Below are 18,108 nucleotides of genomic sequence, written 5' to 3'. Positions count from 1 at the left end.
CAACACTGAAGAGTTTCTGCTTTTTCCATTTATATGGTGACAAAAAGCATCTAAAACCTTTTAACCGGCTTCACTCACAAGGAAACGTGCAGCCGCTGCCATGCGACTGTGACAGAGTCCACAGAGAGGAAACAAACGCTGTTTCAAAGAGCGAATAAGTCTCCAGAGGGACTGATGGATATTTCCGGAGAACAATGGCTGTTTGGAGTGTTTAGCGCCGCCAACAGCTCGTACAGGAAACGGTTAATGTGCAGAGAGGAAGTGAGAGCGGCAACAATCAGTTCAACAGCTTCCTGCAGGGAGGGGAGGGAGGGGCTCTGAGCGCCGCTTCAGCCTTCGAAGAGAGATCCTGGGATCAACGAAAGAATAAAATTCACCTCAGAATAACTGCAGCTGCATCAACACATGCACATCTGGAGGTAAACATATCTGAGCAAAGGAAACCAACCTTTAGTAACCAGAGCAGATTTGCTATAATAAAATAAATCAGCGCTGTGATGGAGCTCAGGACTCCTGAGCATCTATAGCAAATAATTTAACAGCCAAAGTCGTGTCTCAGCTCACCTGTCTCAGGTGTAGAACAGTTCTTGATTCTTACGTCCTGACCGATCGCTAATAACTGACTGAACAAATGAGCTGCAGGGATAACAACTTAAATGAGGGATGCAATGAACCAACTTTTTCCAGTTCTGAAACACACAGTATCAAAGGTGGACATAACTTCCTGGTGTGAAAACTGAAGCCAACATGAACCTGGCCACCAGGGGGCGATAGCTGTGGTTGACCTGTAGAAGTCTACGGGAAGCGTCCGTCTGTACTGATGAGTTTATGGGCTCCGTCACTCCTTTCAGGTCAGAAAAAGGAATATTCTGACACTTAGAAGGAGGCTGCTCATTGGCTAATGACTTTTTAGTAACAGGTCCTGAGCCAATGAGCAACTACCTGTGCTTTCATAGTCATAGCTCTGAGCCAAGCAGAGCTGCAGATTCAGGTCGGCTCCACTTTTGTTGATGTCCCTTTGTAAATGTCGCCAACACAAACGGCTTCCTGAACTTCACATACAGACGGAGTGAAGCCAAAGTCAACAGGCTGGAAGGTGAATGGAAAACCCGTTTGATAAGAGGGCAGAGGGCCTCTCCCTTCCTCTGAAGATTACAGGCCGGCTCTTATCAGCCGCTCTCCGGGTGTTTGCAGGTCAGCGATTGGCCGGTGAGAAGGCGACCTCTCTCATGCGGCTCGGATCGCCTCCTCGGCTGTGTTTTCAGTTTCACAGGTGGCACTTCAAACTGACAGAATCATTTCACAGTCTTTTAGAACAGGGGGTATCAAACATACGGCTCGTGGGCCAGAATCAGCCTGCCAAAGGGTCCAATCTGGCCTGAACCTTGTACTGCATTTTCAGTTTTAGCCTTTTTACAGACAAAAACATAAAGGAAGACAATTTTCTGTGAATTCACAGTTTTAAAGTAATTAATGTCTTATTTTTTACGCCCACAGAAGCGTGCTGATGGGTGCCACAGCAGCATTTCTTTATAAGGTGGAAAAACTGAGATCTGTTGTTCAAACCGCACCTTCTTTTCTGAAGGGACTAAATGTGGAGTTCAGCCTCTTCACGCTGAAAGTGAGGAGCAGTCTGCATGTGTGTTTTTATACATGAATCGACAGCTGCATGTGAAATGTAAATGCACGTCTGTGTGGTTATCATTCCTTTAAATAAAGGAGACACTCACGAGGATCCAAGTAAACATGTTTCGTGTTGAAACAGCAGATTTCGTGAAGCATTCAGGAGACGTTGGATCCACAGGCTGTCGCCATTGATCTGGAAACGTCTACCACATGAATAACCCCGGAGGCCGAGTTCAATGTGAGCAGGAAGGAGCTGCTGGGAATCTTTTATGTGAAGCAGGAGAAGTGACTTCACATTTCTGTTGTTTCTACAGCCTGCCCCTTATCGGCCGGCCAACACTTAAAAACTGCTTAAACAAAAAGCTGCTGATGCCCCTCTGTGTGCACAGGGAGGGGGGTGCTGATTACAAAGGAACACCACAGCGACTTCATATGCTAATGCTGGTCTGAAGTACTGCTTATCTACTGAGGACAAACTAAAGGGTTAATGAGTAACTGAGCAGCTCATGCTGGTCAGAGAGGAGACTTTCACCAAACAGCGGCCCGATGAGCCCGCTGGCAGGAAAACATGACAGGAAGAGCACGAGCCCGGTAGCAACAACTAAACTTTCAGAATAAAAGCATGGGTTTGTCAATAACTCAATCATGCAGCTGACTCGGATTACAAAGATATAAATAAATCCTTAAATATACCCAGCTAGCTGGTAATATACCACATATACAAAAATCTGGGACGAGCGTTTGCTCGTTCAGTGATGCAGACCAGACATTTCGATCAAACTCCAAAACCTTTCTACCATCATTCATGTCGAGCTTCTCCTGCTGCAGGCAGCTAAAACACACTAACACAGCTGAACTACCCGCACTCACTAATGCTGGAAAGGGAAAATGATCGGCTGCGATCCCGACTGATCGCTGTGTTAAAAACAAAAAGGAGCACACGAGCTGACCGGTCTTCCAAACTGGAAGTGCTGCTGCACCACACAGGCTGTCCTGAAGGGGGTCCATGCCAACAGAAAAACACCCAACAGCAGAATCCAGCTTTACAATGTGGGAAAAGGCTCTTATTCCTTGAGTCTGAGGATCCTTACAGACTAAATGGTTAGAAATCAAAGATACTGCTGTGCTCTTCACTGACTCGAAGCTCCTGGTCGCCTGTACTAAAACTGTTCATGTGACAGTTTCCTGTGGCTCTCTCACAGCTTCTGGCTTTGCCTGCAAACAGTTTCAGTGAAGTGAAACAGATTTTAAACATCTTACCGTCAGTTCTGAGGCACAGCAGCAGAGCGGCGGCCGTCACGGTCACACAGAACGGTAGACCTACCATCCTGCAGCAGGACCGGACCAGGTCCCACACCGACGAGAGCTTCTGATCAGCCGGTCTGCACTGAGAGGAGATGCCCCAGTCCTGATTAAAGTCTTAATTATTCCACAGCAGGAGTCTGAGGAGCTCCAAATGGAGGGAAGGAGAGGGAGGAGGTGATGGGATGGAGGGTGTTATCACAAATACAGGTCCTCCTGAGTCTTAGTGGGTCTGTGGGTCCAACACCCTGAAGGAGAAAAAAAAAAGACAGGAGAGTTAGTAGGACTTAAACATCAGCTGGTCAGCAATATTTGGATGCATCTATTTATTACATCCATCCATCTTCTTCTGCTGCTGCTTATCCCACTCGGGGTCACGGTTGGGCTATCCCAGTTCTCATGGCAGGCTAACACAGAGGGGCGGACGACCACTCGCGCTCACACCTACAACCTGACAGGCATGTTATTGGTAGGAGGAAGCTGGAAAAACTGGACAGAAGCCACACTGGCACATGGAGAACATGCAAACTCCACACAGAGGCCGGCTGAGGGATTCAAACCCAGGACCTTCATGCTGTGAGGCAACAGTGCTAACCATCACACCTCCGTGCCACCCTCTATTTATTATAGGGCTGCAACGATTCCTCGAATAATTCAATTATAAGAAAATCCTCGACACAAATTTGTTGCTTCGATGCTTCGTTTAAACTCTGCAGCGCTCAGGTGTCTCCCACGTTAGCAGCATTTAAGCTCTGCGAAGGAAAGCATTAACACCGAGTGGATCATCGCTGACACGTTTTTCCACACCTCCACTGCTCTCTGCACTCGCGCGCGCGTGTGTGTGTGTGTGTGTGTGTGTGTGTGTGTGTGTGTGTGTTGAGCTTGCTGATCTGATAATTTCAGCTGTTAAGATACCAGAACTGATTGCTATCACTAGGGCTGCATAAATCGATTATTTTAGTAATCGAGTATTCTATCGATTATTCCATCGATTAATCGGATAAGAAATACTTTATTTATTAACAGTTTATCTGCATATTTTAACTTCCATACTGCAGTTTTTCTCCCTGTGAACAAACAGCGGTGGATGGAGCAGCTACAAAGTTCTCTTTGCTTCACCTTAACACTTGCTGATCAGGTGCTTGATGAAGGACCTCCAGCTGTTTCCTAGTAAAGATTTTAATGGTGGTTACTAAAAGAAAAAGCTGCTGTTTGGACGCTGGAAAAACGTTTCCTTTTGCACTACTTGAGCTCACCGTCTATATAACAGCTTCGCCTCTTTGCACTTGCACAGTTAAAACCGCTGCCTGCTATGAGTGTTTGGAAAAACAAAGTCCAAGGTGTTCTTACTCCCGTGGTGTGGTCATGTCTAACCTTAGCTTTTTAGGTCTTTTAGAAAGGTAAATGCAGAAGAGATGTGTTTAACCTGCTGCTGGTAATTACTTTGCGTTACTGTAAAACTGTTGACAAAAAGTACTTTATTTTGAAAACCTAGCGATAATCCTGCTGCACGCAGACGATGGCAGCAGTTTCTGTTCACTTGCTACAGCGTTTTATTTAATAACCTTACTAACAGTTACTGAGTCATCAAAGATGAGCTCAGATCAGTGCTCGTTTGAATAAACTGCACTGAGACTGGAAAAAGAGCTCTGATGCTGGCAGGTATGTCGTAAGAGCATAGAAGTGCTGATGTGCTGCTGCTGGAGAGAAAATCTGACATCACCGTACTGAATATGTTAAAAATCTACTGTCAGTCCAAATTATTGAGAAATTTCTCTTTTAGACCCAAAGATGCACAAAGGAAAACAGACCTGGGCCAAGCCTGTGGCCCAAACCACAAAGAATCTGGTTTAACTCATCACAGGCAGCTCTTCAAAAACTGACATCAAATGGGCTAAAAGAGCGACCTGCCTCACGTGAGACCAACAAACTGCAGCAGAAGCAGTGATGATGATGATGATGATGAAGTGATGGAGAGCATGCTCTCCCTTGGCTACGGCTCTCCCTTGTCTTCAGTGTGTCGTGACCCAGTGACCCCTGCCGCCCCGGAGCTGGCCTCCAGCGGTCCCACTAACTACCCGGCCATTTGTCTGGGGATGTTCTGCAATTACCGGCGCTCGGGCCCCGCGCAGCACTAATAACGGCATGTTGCAATTAGTGGGCGCCGAGAGGGGACCAGAGGGGTGTGTGAGGGGAATTAGTAGCGATGCGTGGCCGGTGTCTGTCACTTTTCATTTGCCTGCGGGGCTCAAAGGGGTCCGACCTGTGACCCACTTTTCACACATCTCTGGAGGGACGGAGAACAAAGACGCACACACAGGATGGCGAGCCAAGCGTACACGACAAACATGACTTCACGGGCCCCTTCGTGTCGGCCTGGTGAACCCTGATAAAATCCACCCACACCCACACTAAATGTTTGTACGTTTATATTTAATTAGGCTTTATCTTCTTTGTATGACCACCTAATCAAATGTTGCCAATAAAGCTTTAAAACCTGAGGTGGTTTATTAATATCAATTAACCATTTAATGTAAGTAATAATATTAATGTAAGTATAATTAAAGACCCATTTTACCATTTTTTAAACTAATAATTCATCAGTGTCACATAGTATGGTAGGCCAAAATTGCCAAAATATCAACTTACAGTACCTCCCATTTTATGAATTAAATAATTAGATGGTTGCTTATTTACTCACTGAATTAATGTTTTTTTTGGTTGTTTTGGTCCTCGGCACTCATCCATTTTTTTCCCCAAGTTGATCAACCAAAAAGCAAGAAATCAGCCCCACGACACAATCTGAATAAGTTTATCCATTTTCAGAATAACTAAAAAACCTGCTGCCTGGGGGCTCACTGCAGAGCTACAATTAGGCTAACAAACATGAGTAGGAAAGATGGAGGATGAAGGGTTAAATTGTTCTCAGTGAAAGCTCATGTTGAGGGTCCCCTGATGGGCAAAGACCAAAGCCGTCACATGACAGGAAGAAGACACCAAAAAAGGACCAAACTTCAGCCAGGAGAACATCTGATATGATCCATCCACAGCACGAGGTCGGTCATTAATACTGCTGTGTAGTTTATTCACTGTGAAAACTCCTGATCCTCAGCCTAACATCCACACTGAAATCTTAGTGTTCAAATATCTGGTGTCTGGGCCACTGTGAGACCGTAGGCGGTAGAAACACCCCAAGTTTTTAAAAGCTGAGCTTAAAGATGCGCTGTACACATAGCACCAATAAAAAAACAAAAAACTGAACAGCATATTATAAAGATGAGAACCAGCACACAACTCCAACAAAGCCGTTGCTTAAGACGCTGCCAGGATTTTAACGCCCATTTGATTTTGGCAGTGTTGGCTCTCCGTACCTGCTCTGTCTGCTGTCACAAAGAGGCTGCAGAGCTCTGCAGCTTTTCACACTCATACAGCTGAGGAGCAGAAAAGGAGGATTTAGTGAAGTGCTGTGCACCTCTGTGTGTGTGTGTGTTTGTAGGACTCATAAAAACACACAGAAAACACTGGGCAGTGTGTGTTGGCGTCTCCGAGTCGATAACACAAAGTGAAAGATTCTTCACCTCCTCGTCACAACAAAACCTCCAGTTTGTTTGCGGCTCTTCGCTCCATTTAAAGATCGGCGAGGACGACAGTGCGGTGAGATAACAGAGTCAGACGGGGAGGGCAAGACGAGGCAGGCTCGGGACGGACCGTCTGCTGCGAGCCCCCAACACAGGAAGCACTCCTCCCCCCTCCTCCACCCTTTGTAAATCGCCCAACACATCCACTTCCCTTTGAAAACACATGCACGACTGATGACGGACGGCTGTTATCACAACTGAAACCCTGACGCGCACAAAAACACACACAAAGTCACCATGGAGACCGAGACACCAGAGAGTCAAACGACTGAATCTGTCACCTCGACAAACAGAGCCGGAGAATTCACAAACACAAACGCTGAGGGGGTAACTTTCACTCCTCCTCCTCTTCGTCGGCAGGGTCGTGTTCAGGCTCGTCTGACTCTTCGGTCTGCTTCTCAGTCAACAACAAAACGTCTTTCTTCCTCCAGCAGCGCTCATACCAGCAGATATCAAACTACTGCTGCCTCCACTGCAGGTTCAGACAATCAGCTCTCAATCGGACCTGAAGTACCCTCCTCATCCTCTGCGGCTGTTTACAGTAAACAGGTGACGGGCTGAACTTAAACTAGAAAAACCTCCCTGCAGCTGCTCGCCTCCAACAAACAGTCACAGTGCATTTATGTCCATGTTTACTCGGGTTCACGGAGTCTGCACAGTGACGCCTTTGTGGTATTTACTGAGAAGGTATTGATTCTATTTGAGTTCATCTGGATTCTTATCAAACAAGTTCCCAACATTAAAGTTCATAATGATTCAAGTATGGATGCACAGATACTTCACACACACATCTTCAGCCTTTAACCTTTTCTTTAACCCTACAAGACACTTTTATCCAACAATATCTTAATTAATGTTTTAGGAACAACGAGGCAGAAAAACCAAAAGAGGAAACACTCATCTGACTGTTTCACACAGTAATCAAACCCAAACTACTCACCTCTGCTTACATAAAACTACAAATATTATAAAAAAAAAAGTCTGTTCAAAACATATCAAACCACAGAGTTCAAGGTTCAAACAGGGACCCCGAACCTTTTCAGACGTCTTTCAGTATGTGTTCATCTTTCATGTGGAAAACCTGACATTACTGTGTACAAGCAACCTTTTCATTCAATATGTCACACTGGAAAAACATCACGAGCCATGAAGTCCTACCCAGGAACAGTAACGGCACACTCACCTCCGAAGTATGAACATGTAAAAGGATCTCCTAAATAAACAGTACGACACCGAACCTCATCATTTATCACTGGACAGGACCAACAGGTTTGAGCTGTAAGCCACTGAAACAAAAAGAAACCACTGTGAGCATAAACGAAGAGACCAGGTGAGGTCCAAACACCAATTAACAGATAAGACTTAATTCCAAGACAGGAAGGGTCTGCAGGTGAAATCAGTATTTAAATACAGCAGTGAAAAACAGCTCACCTGTAATTCTTTATTTGAACCTTCAAGGCTTTCACTTTGTAGTGCATCTGTGACCTGTGACCCTCTAACCCTACTCTAGGAACCAACTGCCAGATTTAATCTTTATTTACACGGTGCATTTCAAAACAAGCTACAATGCATTACCTGTGCATTCAGACAGCAACAAACATTAACATCTAAAAGTAAGATAATAAAGACATCTATAAAAAGATGGTCTAAGACGAGTGCAGCACATATTTGGGTCCTTTTGTTGGTTTCAAGTTAAAGGCAGTACCTGCAGACCTATTTATTCTGGATTTCCCCAAACCTACACAAAATCCCCCCACCCACCCAAAAAAACAATGTTTATAACAGCACGTCAATCAAGACCTAATCCAAATAAAGGTCTTCCAAAAATGAAGGTGCAATGGGATTCAAACCTACACCCTAACCCACCCCTCCCCTCCCTCGTCTCCCCGCCTAACGGAGGTTAATGTAGCGTGGCTGCTCTGGCGAGCTGGACGTCACATCGGAGTCCTGGAGGAGGAACATTCACCGTGACGAGGGAATGAAAGGAGGTATTGTTGGCCGTCCCACCTGTACAGAATAAACTGCCCTTATGGGGAACCACTGAGCCATAGCTGCCCCCCCCAGGGGAAGGAATTTGAGGTCACACCGCTCCGGGGGTGCTGGGATATTTGGTGGGATAGAAACCCAAGCAGTGGGGTAAGACTTGTGGAGAAACAGAGTCCTTTAAAAGGCTTTTAGAGAAGCAGTCTGCTTCTGGGTATAATAACTTTTCATTTGGCTGGAGAGGCAGCCGGCTATAAAACTATTAAGTAAAATGATATTACTCCGCCATGGCTGGTGGTTCCTACAGCACACTTTAATAAAAGGAAGACACAGAGTTTTACTGTGATTACTTTTGTTATTACTGGGATTAGCTTCCTGTCTGACCAACAGTTTGCTCTGGACGGTTTCATACAGAACTTACGGCACAAACTTCCTCAAGTTCAAGCTCTGTTTTGGGGGGAAACAACTGATTTCAGCTCCATTTACGATATCAGAATTATCATATCTGGAGTTGATTAATCGAACAGAAAGAAAGATGTTTTGGTAGTTTTCCAAAGGAAAATGATCAGGTTCTTCAAGTAACAGGGAACCTACAGGAACGGACTAATTAACCTCAATACATCGTGATCAATTGGGCCTACATACACGGTAACACCCACAGAGGCCCATTTAAAGGCAGGAAACCCTGATTCTGTGGTTGTAGCACCTAATATCCGTAAGGATGTGCAGTGGATCCAGATCTGGATCTAAGAATTTTAGGAATTCTTTGCTACTGAAAGCCACTGGATATTTGTGGTAATATCTCCACAAATACACATCAAACTGAAATAACAAAAACTGGGAGTCACTGTCATGATGTTCTAAAGAAGATATTACAGATATCCTTCTGGATCCAAGGATTCAAATGTCAGATGCTGAGGGAGTTTTCAGCCTTGAGCCGGGTTTGATCTGCACGTTTTATCCCATTTCAATTTTTCTCTTGCACCTTTTGTTGCTGTGATTGGTTGCAGGTCTATCAGACTGCATCCCGAGGCACACTGGTCGATAACATCCCTTTAGAAGTCAAAGCCGAACTGAGAGGTTGCATTGGCTGGTGAGTTATACCGTTTTCAGTCACTGTATGTTGCTTTTTAGGTATCCGATGGCAGCTTTCAGCACTTCTCCAGTTCTGACTCCACTTCCCGTTACAGGAAAAATAAAACCCAAACAAGCAGGCAGTACTGCTCAGCCATGTGGCCTAAATGTTTCAGAATCTTCTGGTAAAATTTCAATGCTATCAGCTTGTTGTGGAGAGAAACTCCTGAGCAGCTCCACATCTGATTTACTGACCTTCCAGCTCCGCCAAGAGCTGTTAAAATGCTGTAAAATGACACTGGAAGCTAGCAGGGAGGGAGAGGTGTGGGTGAAAACATTAATAATCCATCCCCAATACTCCTTCCCCCTCTCGATGGACTGCAGGGTGAAGGGCCAGACATCAATAATCAAGCCTTAATGCGTCTCCACTTCCTGTGCTGGAGGAGCGGCGGCGACAGACTAAATAAACAGTACTGAGGCCTGATTGGAGGAGCCAACAGCTTCTGAGCTTGAAAAATAAATGCAGTAACGAGGGAGATTGGCATTGGGGATGGTGGTGGAGAAGAATATTAGTGGGGATTGAGGAGGAGGGATGGATGGATGGTGGGTTTTTTTTTAAGCATGGCCATTTCTTCCATGAGGTACCCGCTTTGTTCAATCAAAAACAAAATTGGAAAGAAAAACAGAAACTGCAGATGCTGAAAAATATTTAATTATCAAACTGGCTGCTCATATATTTCCACAGCTTAAGGATCATCTTAACTTTGGCTGCAGAGGAATCTCTGTTTGAGCTCCACTTCCTCAAACTTTCCACTGCGCCCTAATGAGCTGATAAAATCTGAGCTGTCATGAAACATGGGATAAAAAATAGATGTAAGGTGGATTTAGTTTCACAGATGCAAAGATTGGTTCATTCTTTTAAGAATCTGTTGGTTATATAAATCATTTTCTGAAGTAAACTCCCGAAGGCCCAGACTCCACACTTCTATTTGTCATCATCTTTATCACAGGGGTGTAAAATAAAATAATACATCTGAACTTCTGATGGGTTTCCAATATTTGCTGACAGAGCACAACTTCAGCAGGGCTTTCAAATTGTTTTGGAGTAGCTGGGGGGCATGCCAAAGTAGTAGGTGCCTTATGACCAAGACTGAAGCCATGATGGCAGCAGACAGTATGAATTGTCACATGGCAGTCGTGAACCAATCCAATGGCTCAGATTGAAAGAACGTAAATATTGCCACTTGCGTCCACATGGCGCTGGAAATGGAGACGGCGGATGATGCAAAAAAGTTTTTTTTAGGAAAATTAAAAAGTAGACGGCGTAGAGCAGTGGAGTAGGTGGAAAATGCGCCTACCGCCGGCATAATTTGAAAGCCCTGTTCAGATCTTAAACCAGCATGGGTTGTCGTCATGAGCTACAAGTTTTGGGGCTGATGTTGTTCCAGCAGTCTGAGTTAGCTGTGAGTTATAACATCTTTGATTTTTAGCCTAAATTTGTAGAGTAGCTAGAAAACATCTGCTTTGTGATTACTGAGTTGATTAAAGGAGAAAAGTTAGTTTCAGTTCTGTCTGTCAGCTATGGCGGAGTTTGAATCCTCCTCAAACGAGTCAAAACAGAACAATGAAACACCCAACGACCAGTTTTAGCCTGGAATATAACAGGGTGGAAATCTCTGAGGTCAAGCAAGCTTAAGGAACAAAATCTCTCTAAAGTGACGACACAAGCACACTAGGGCTGCAGCGACTAGTCGACATTGTTGACAATAATCGACAATAAAAATAGTTGACGATTAATTTAATTGTCGATAATAGTCGTTTATTATTACTGGTGATTTTTTTTTTAACGTAGTGAGACATCTTCCTGTCTGTCTATCTCTGGCGAGCTTCACACATGCGCAATCCGGTTGTTAAGTGATGACGTAGAACTCCAAACTGTCACGTGATCAATTTTCCACAATGCTGTGTCCCTGGTTGTTTTAACTCGAAAAAAAACCACACTCAGCTGTGATTTTACCGATGAGAAAGAAGCGGAAATGGCTGCCGTTGATAAGGTATGTTACAATCATCTTTAATAGTGAACAGTCATTGGTTATATCGTTGCTGTTTATTTAGAAGCATTTGGACCTGGAAATTATGTCGGACTTAAAGACCGGATAGCATTCATTGATGGGGGATACTGGTGAAACTGTGCCAACTTTGTTTTACAGGGACGAAAAAGTACTATATACTTTTTTTATGGTTGGAAAAATGGACCGTTAAAGTTATATCAGTAGCAAACCCGATTAAAAGTTTTGAATGAAGTATGTGTTACTACCACATTTTAAATAACCTTATGCAGGGCTTTCAAATCATGCCGGCAGCAGGCACATTTTCCACCTACTCCACCGCTCTGAGCCGTCTACTTTTAAATTTTCCTAAAAAAATTTTTGCGCCGCCCACCTTCTCCGTATCCAGCGCCATGTGGACGCACGTGACAATATTTATGTTCTTTCAATCTGAGCCATTTGATTAATTCACAACTGCCATGTGACTATTCATATTGTCTGCTGCCGTCATGGCTTCGGTCTTGGTCATAAAGCGCCTGGTACTTTGACATGCCCCCCAGCTACTCCAAAAGCTGATAGCTAAATAAGTATCATTTCATAATTATGTGATTCATAATCCGATTAGTCGACTAATCGTTTCAATAGTCGATGACTAATCGACTATCAAAATAGTCGTTAGTTGCAGCCCTAAAGCACACCGGCCGAACATTTGAAGCCCCAACTTTAGCTTTATGGCCGTTGCCTATTTGAAAACTTTAAGCCTCCAGTTTAAGCAGGTGAGTAATAGCCCCCCCAGACCCATACAGCTGCTACGAAGGCCAAATCAGTTTCTGTATCAGGCTGTAAACATGTTCATTTCTGCTGGAAAGTTGGACAGCTTAACAGCTGTAGCGCCTCTGCTGGACAGCAGGGGAACTGCAGTTTATGGGAAGCCCTGGAGCTCAGAGCTTGGCTTCAGACTAAACTGTAAAAACCTGAGTACGGTAGCAGGGATGTGCCAAACTAACCACCTACTTTACATTTCCTCTTTATTGCCTCACCTCTCCTTTCCTGAATCCTCCCTCTCTCTTTCCTTCTTGCTCTGTTTCTCCTTTATTCTTCATCTTACTCCTCCTCCTCCTCACATGCTCCATTTGCTGCTTTCCCTTTTCTCCCCCTCCTCTCTCTGCTCCTTCCAGCTTTCCATCAGGCTTCTCATTTCTCGTCTCATCTCTCTCCCTCCATATCTTGGCCCCGTTCCCCGGCCCCTCCAGGGGCCCCTCCTTGCAGGCGGGCCTCTGGGTGCTGCAGCAGCCTCCCGTTGGTGTCGGCGCCCTGCCTGACATGCCTTTCGGGGCCTGGGAGACTGCAGGCCAGACTTTCTGGCTCCACTGCCATTGTTTGCCTGGCTGCTCTGTGCCTCTTCCCCAGCGATGGATTAGCATAAGAATACCCAGAATACCCCGAGCCACGGTGAGCTGTGCTGCGGGCCTCTTCCTCCCTGCATCTTCCTCCTCCTAATCCTATTCTTCTTCATCCTCATCCTCCAGCTAATCCCAGAATTTAACTCAAATGCACCTTTTCTTCTTCTTCCGCTGGGTTTATTAGTGGTTTATTAATAGAAGACACATTTTAAGCCACCACCATGTGACCATACATACAGATGTGAGCATAGGAATTTTATTATATGTAATATGACGTCAAGGCCAAGAGCTACTCAGACATCCACAAGACTTGCATTAAATCTAATTTATTGTTGGAATAACGGCAGCACAGACACCAACTGACCAAACCGTTTATTCTCAAGGTATCTTTAAATTAGCGCATGCTATCTGGAGCAGCTTTGGGTGAATCGGACCCGTTCGATCGCTCTCACAAGAAGAAGATCCTTTTAGTTTAAACTAAATCATTTTGGGGAATTGAACCACAAACCCTGGCAGTGTTTGAGCCTCGTTTTAGCTGCACACGCCCTCACGTTGTTTATTTGTGTGTCTGTGTGCAGAGAGGCAGAGAGTGGGCAGCAGTGAGGCTTAATTTCATTAGAGGCCAACAGAGGATCTGCAGAGCAGCTGCAGCATCAAACCAGAGGAGGAACATTTACTTCAACTCTTCATTATCATGTTACTGCAGCACAGATTACCCACAATCCACAGGGGCAGCGCAGGTTTACAGGATTACATTTTTTCATCGATATGATCTGATTATTGATTATGAGCAGAGCTGGAGACGGACGCTGTTCCTGGTCACAGTTACACGGTAACAAAGCAGATCCATCGGCTCAGGGTCCCAAAGTGTTTTTAATCACACTAGCCGTCATAGAACCAAGTCCATCCATCACTGCCACGGTGCTGAGTCATAAAACAAACACACTCGGACCATAAAAACAACAGCACCATCATAAACAACACGGAGGAGGACATTCAGAGAGCCCTCCCAGTTAAACCAGTTAGCTCAATGGCTTCATGGGAGGTAGTAAACATGCTGCTCCCATCCCATCACGGGTCACCCCTGAACATGCAGATTTACCCCTCGAGGTCACTCAGCGAGGATCGCTCTCCGAAATCTAATCAGAGGCATCGCAGACAAACACAAACACAGAGGAGCTAAAAATAGAAGCTCAGAGACAGAAGTTCATTCACTCTCTCAAACACACACACACACACACCCACACACACACCACAACAAACCCGACAAAGTTTTAAAAATATGCAATTATACAACAGGTGTAGAATTAGACAGTACATTTACTATACTGACACAGTCTGAAGATACAGTACACCATGCCAGTATCTGCAGCACTCCTCTCAATACTTTCCAACTTGCCCCGCCCCACTTCCCCACAGAAGCTCCGCCCCTAAACTCTATCCTAAGCTCAATTCAATTCCATTTATATGGCACCAAATCAAAACAGTCGCCTCAAGGCGCTTTACACTGGAAGGTAAAGACAGTAATACAGACAAAACACTTGGTGACAAAGAAACTTCTCCGAACTTCTGAAAGTTCTCGTGCAGGACGGAGGGAGACAAAACTATGAATCCAAAAATAATCAATCCAAGTTTTCATATTAGTTTGGATCCAGCCTATTCTGGGAGTGCGTGTGAGCAGAAATATATAAAACCAAGACAAATATTTTAATCTTAAGGTCCCTCATTGCTGCCATACTTGGGCCTGTCTTCATTTATTTGGCAGACGCTCTGACCAATCAGAGCCTCCCTTTATCACTTTACCTTTTCAAGTTTCTCGTTTTCCAGCATCAAACTGAATATGAAAATAATAACCTGTTTCTGATGAGATATAAGGATTAGTGTTCTGGGTGTTCGAGCCCTGCGTTCTCCACCATCTACCTGCAAGCTGTAGCCACAGTCAGCTGATCTCTGCTGCATATCGATACACAGCCTCCCCCTCCCCACTCCTCCTCCAAGCGTTGCTGGAATGTGGGGAGCAGGTAATGGAAAAAACACCCGGCACACACCCCCACCCTGCTGCTCTCCGGGCCAGGAAATCGCTCTGACAGCGTCCTGCCTGCATTTCAACACGCTGCAGAGGAGAGGTCTGTCTGCGGTGACGCATCTGAGCAACACGACAAAAATCTCTTCTTCCTCTTTCCTGCTGACAGACACCAAACTCCTCCACAGACAGCTCACCAACTCCAAACCTGAATCACTGGCTGTTTAAAATCTCTGATTTCACAAAGACTGGAGATTTTAAAAAAAGGATCTGATTAACTTTGCTGCCAAATCACCCTAAAAACTGCTCCTACGCTCACTCTGACAGGGTTAAACTCCTCTACATTCATCATTTAGTGCTCATTTACATGTTTTCCTGTTTCTGAATAATAGTTACTGATCTAATCTTTATTTGAACAGGTGCTTTTTAAGCCTAGAGACCAGCCGTGTTTATGGCGACCCCCTGCTGGTTTTGTTTCAGACACACCTGTCAGGTTATATTCAGGATTATTCTGCTTCTAAAAAATAAATAAAATCTTTGTCCAAAGAGAAATCACTGAAACTGCATTAAAAACAAAGCACGGTTTATAATTTACTCAAGCATAACTACATTTTTGTTTATCAAAAAGGCCAGAAATCATTTTAAGCCACGAGGGAAAAAAAACCCAAAAACTTATCAGCCAGCCACCCACGAGCCATTTTAACTGAAGCAGAAACAGCTGAAACATATAAAGATTAAAAAGAAGCAGGCAGATGTTGAGACTTCATGTTTTTACCTGTTTAAGGTTAAGCCAACAGATAAAGTTCAATTCAATTTTATTTAAATAGCACCAAATCACAACAAACAGTCAACTCAAGGCGCTTTATAAGGTAAGGTAGAGACCCTACATTAATACAGAGTTGGTGCTGAGGGGAGAGAGACAGGACAAAAGACACTGTGGAAGAGAGACAGAGATTAATAAAAACCAATGATTAAACGCAGAGTGGAGTATAAACAGAGGAAAAAGAGGAAAAGAAACACTCAGTGCATCATGGGAACCCCCCAGCAGCCTAGGCCTATAGCAGCATAACTAAGGGAGGGTTCAGGGTCACCTGATCCAGCCCTAACTATAAGCTTGATCATAAAGGAAAGTTTTAAGCCTAATCTTAAAAATAGAGAGGGTGTCTGTCTCCTGAGTCCAAGCTGGGAGCTGGTTCCACAGAAGAGGGGCCTGAAAGCTGAAGGCTCTGCCTCCCATTCTACTCTTAATTATCCAGCTGATGTTCTAGATCTGCTGGACAGTCCTGCATCAAATGGGGTTACACAACTGAATGATGTGTCGCTTCTTTCTGGTGGATCTTGCACTGGTCTCATCCCAGTATGAAGGAGTGGAAACTCCAGAGACTGGAGTGCCAACAACTTTCCCCACAGACACATATGACAGTAACTGCAGCTGTGTGTGTGTGTGTGTGTGTGTGTGGGTGGTCTGGTCAGACTGGGCTCTGTACAGCGAGGCCGGATGGTTTCATCCACCGTATCACACTAAAAATGCAGCCAGGCCACGAACGACACAACGATACAGGTGGTCCCCTGTGTGTGTGTGTGTGTGTGTGTGTGTGTGTGTGTGTGTGTGTGTGTGTGTGTGTGTGTGTGTGTGTGTGTGTGTGTGTGTGTGTGTGCGTGCGCAGAAACACAGAAGAAACTGCAAATAAGGATCTAAAATTAAACAAAGATCCTAACATGAAAAGTACTGGACATGCATGCTGATCAAGCAGGACAAGAAAAATGCGTGAAAGTCCAAAAATGCGACAGATCGGCCTTCAGACGGCGGCTGATGCTTGCAGTGCTGGCAGCTGATGCCTGGTTAAAGCATGCTGGTCAGTGAGGGGACTCAAAACACATCAGAACAACAGTTTATTTTCTCTTCAGGATCCAGTCATGACCCAGCATCCGCGGTACGAGCCCGGCTCTGGTTTTGAACAGCGTCTCCTGCGTTGGATGTCTTTTTAACGTGCTGCAGATCTTCATCTCGTTTCTTTGCACCTTCGGCGGTCGTTCTCGGCCTCTGCAGCTGTTTATCAGCTCTGCTCATGTGCAGCGCGTCTTTAAGCTCAGCTTTTAAAAACTCTGAGTGTAACTGCAGCCCACCGGCTCACGGTGTCCCTCTGTGGACATGAGGCTCAGGCGCAGGACAGCGAGTAATCCAAACCACACAGCATGACTAAACGCATGCTGTGGATGGATCATCTCAGACGATCTACTGGCTGAAGTTTCATCTGTTTTCAGCATCTTCTTCCTGCCGTATGATGGCGTTTGTCTCTGCACATCAGGGACCCTCAACTCAACTTACTGAGAACAATTTAAAATTTGTTTGATTATGAAAAATGAAGCTTTTGGACCCACAAATGGTTATTACATCAACCTACTATGGCTTTAGTGGAAATGCCTAAATAACTGTGACAGAGCTGCTCATTGTTTACACGTCCACTGACGAGGCCGTACATTAACACTAATAATTAGTTTAACTGGCAAGTTAAACGGTTTCTTCTGCCAGCAACAATTTGATGCCTTAATACATTTTTAAACAGGTGAGATATATTTTGAAAAAATATACTTCACTAAAAACATTTCTTAGCATGTTTCATTACTGATGAATCAGCTGCTGCCACTTTTGTCTCAGTTTTTAATGTTAAGACCATCTCAGATCTGTCCATCAGCTGTGATGAAGTCAGTTTTTTCTGAGCAGCTCGCCACCGTTGATGACTTTCCTCGAAGTACGTGACCGGGTGTTGAAACGAGGCTGATTGCTGCCTTTGTTTCAGCACGAGGTGACTCAAGCGTCTGAGTTTCTGAGCTCGCCGCCAGACCTTCAAACAGAGCCGGCCAGTCTGCAGCACCAAATCACTCCCATATGTCCCCGAGGAACTCGGCTCCCCCGTCCCCACCCTCCTCCACGCTTCGTTCGCACGCCGCAGCCCGGCTCGGATCGGCCCGGCTCAGCTTACAGGGCAAACCCGACGGGGTTCAACGAC

At 45.0% G+C, this 18,108-nt stretch overlaps 1 protein-coding gene across 9 annotated transcripts in view; it reads right to left on the bottom strand.

Annotated features, from left to right (window-relative positions):
• bmpr1aa (bone morphogenetic protein receptor, type IAa) overlaps positions 1 to 18,108 on the bottom strand; it is a 50,548-nt gene that overhangs the window by 14,122 nt on the left and 18,318 nt on the right. For 5 of the 9 annotated variants that reach the window (XM_030748394.1, XM_030748391.1, XM_030748396.1 and 2 more), the window contains one exon: positions 2,887 to 3,176. In XM_030748394.1, coding sequence (XP_030604254.1) covers positions 2,887 to 2,953 — 67 coding nt within the window. In that variant the 5' untranslated portion in view covers positions 2,954 to 3,176. Of the gene's footprint in view, positions 1 to 2,886; positions 3,177 to 3,261; positions 3,380 to 6,506; positions 6,784 to 18,108 lie in introns of those variants that run through there. The other 4 variants (XM_030748397.1, XM_030748395.1, XM_030748393.1 and 1 more) reach the window with 4 other exon arrangements.

This window comes from Archocentrus centrarchus, chromosome 15 (assembly GCF_007364275.1).
Source record: "Archocentrus centrarchus isolate MPI-CPG fArcCen1 chromosome 15, fArcCen1, whole genome shotgun sequence".
NCBI lineage: Eukaryota > Metazoa > Chordata > Actinopteri > Cichliformes > Cichlidae > Archocentrus > Archocentrus centrarchus.
This window is presented reverse-complemented; position numbering and strand designations above follow the sequence as displayed.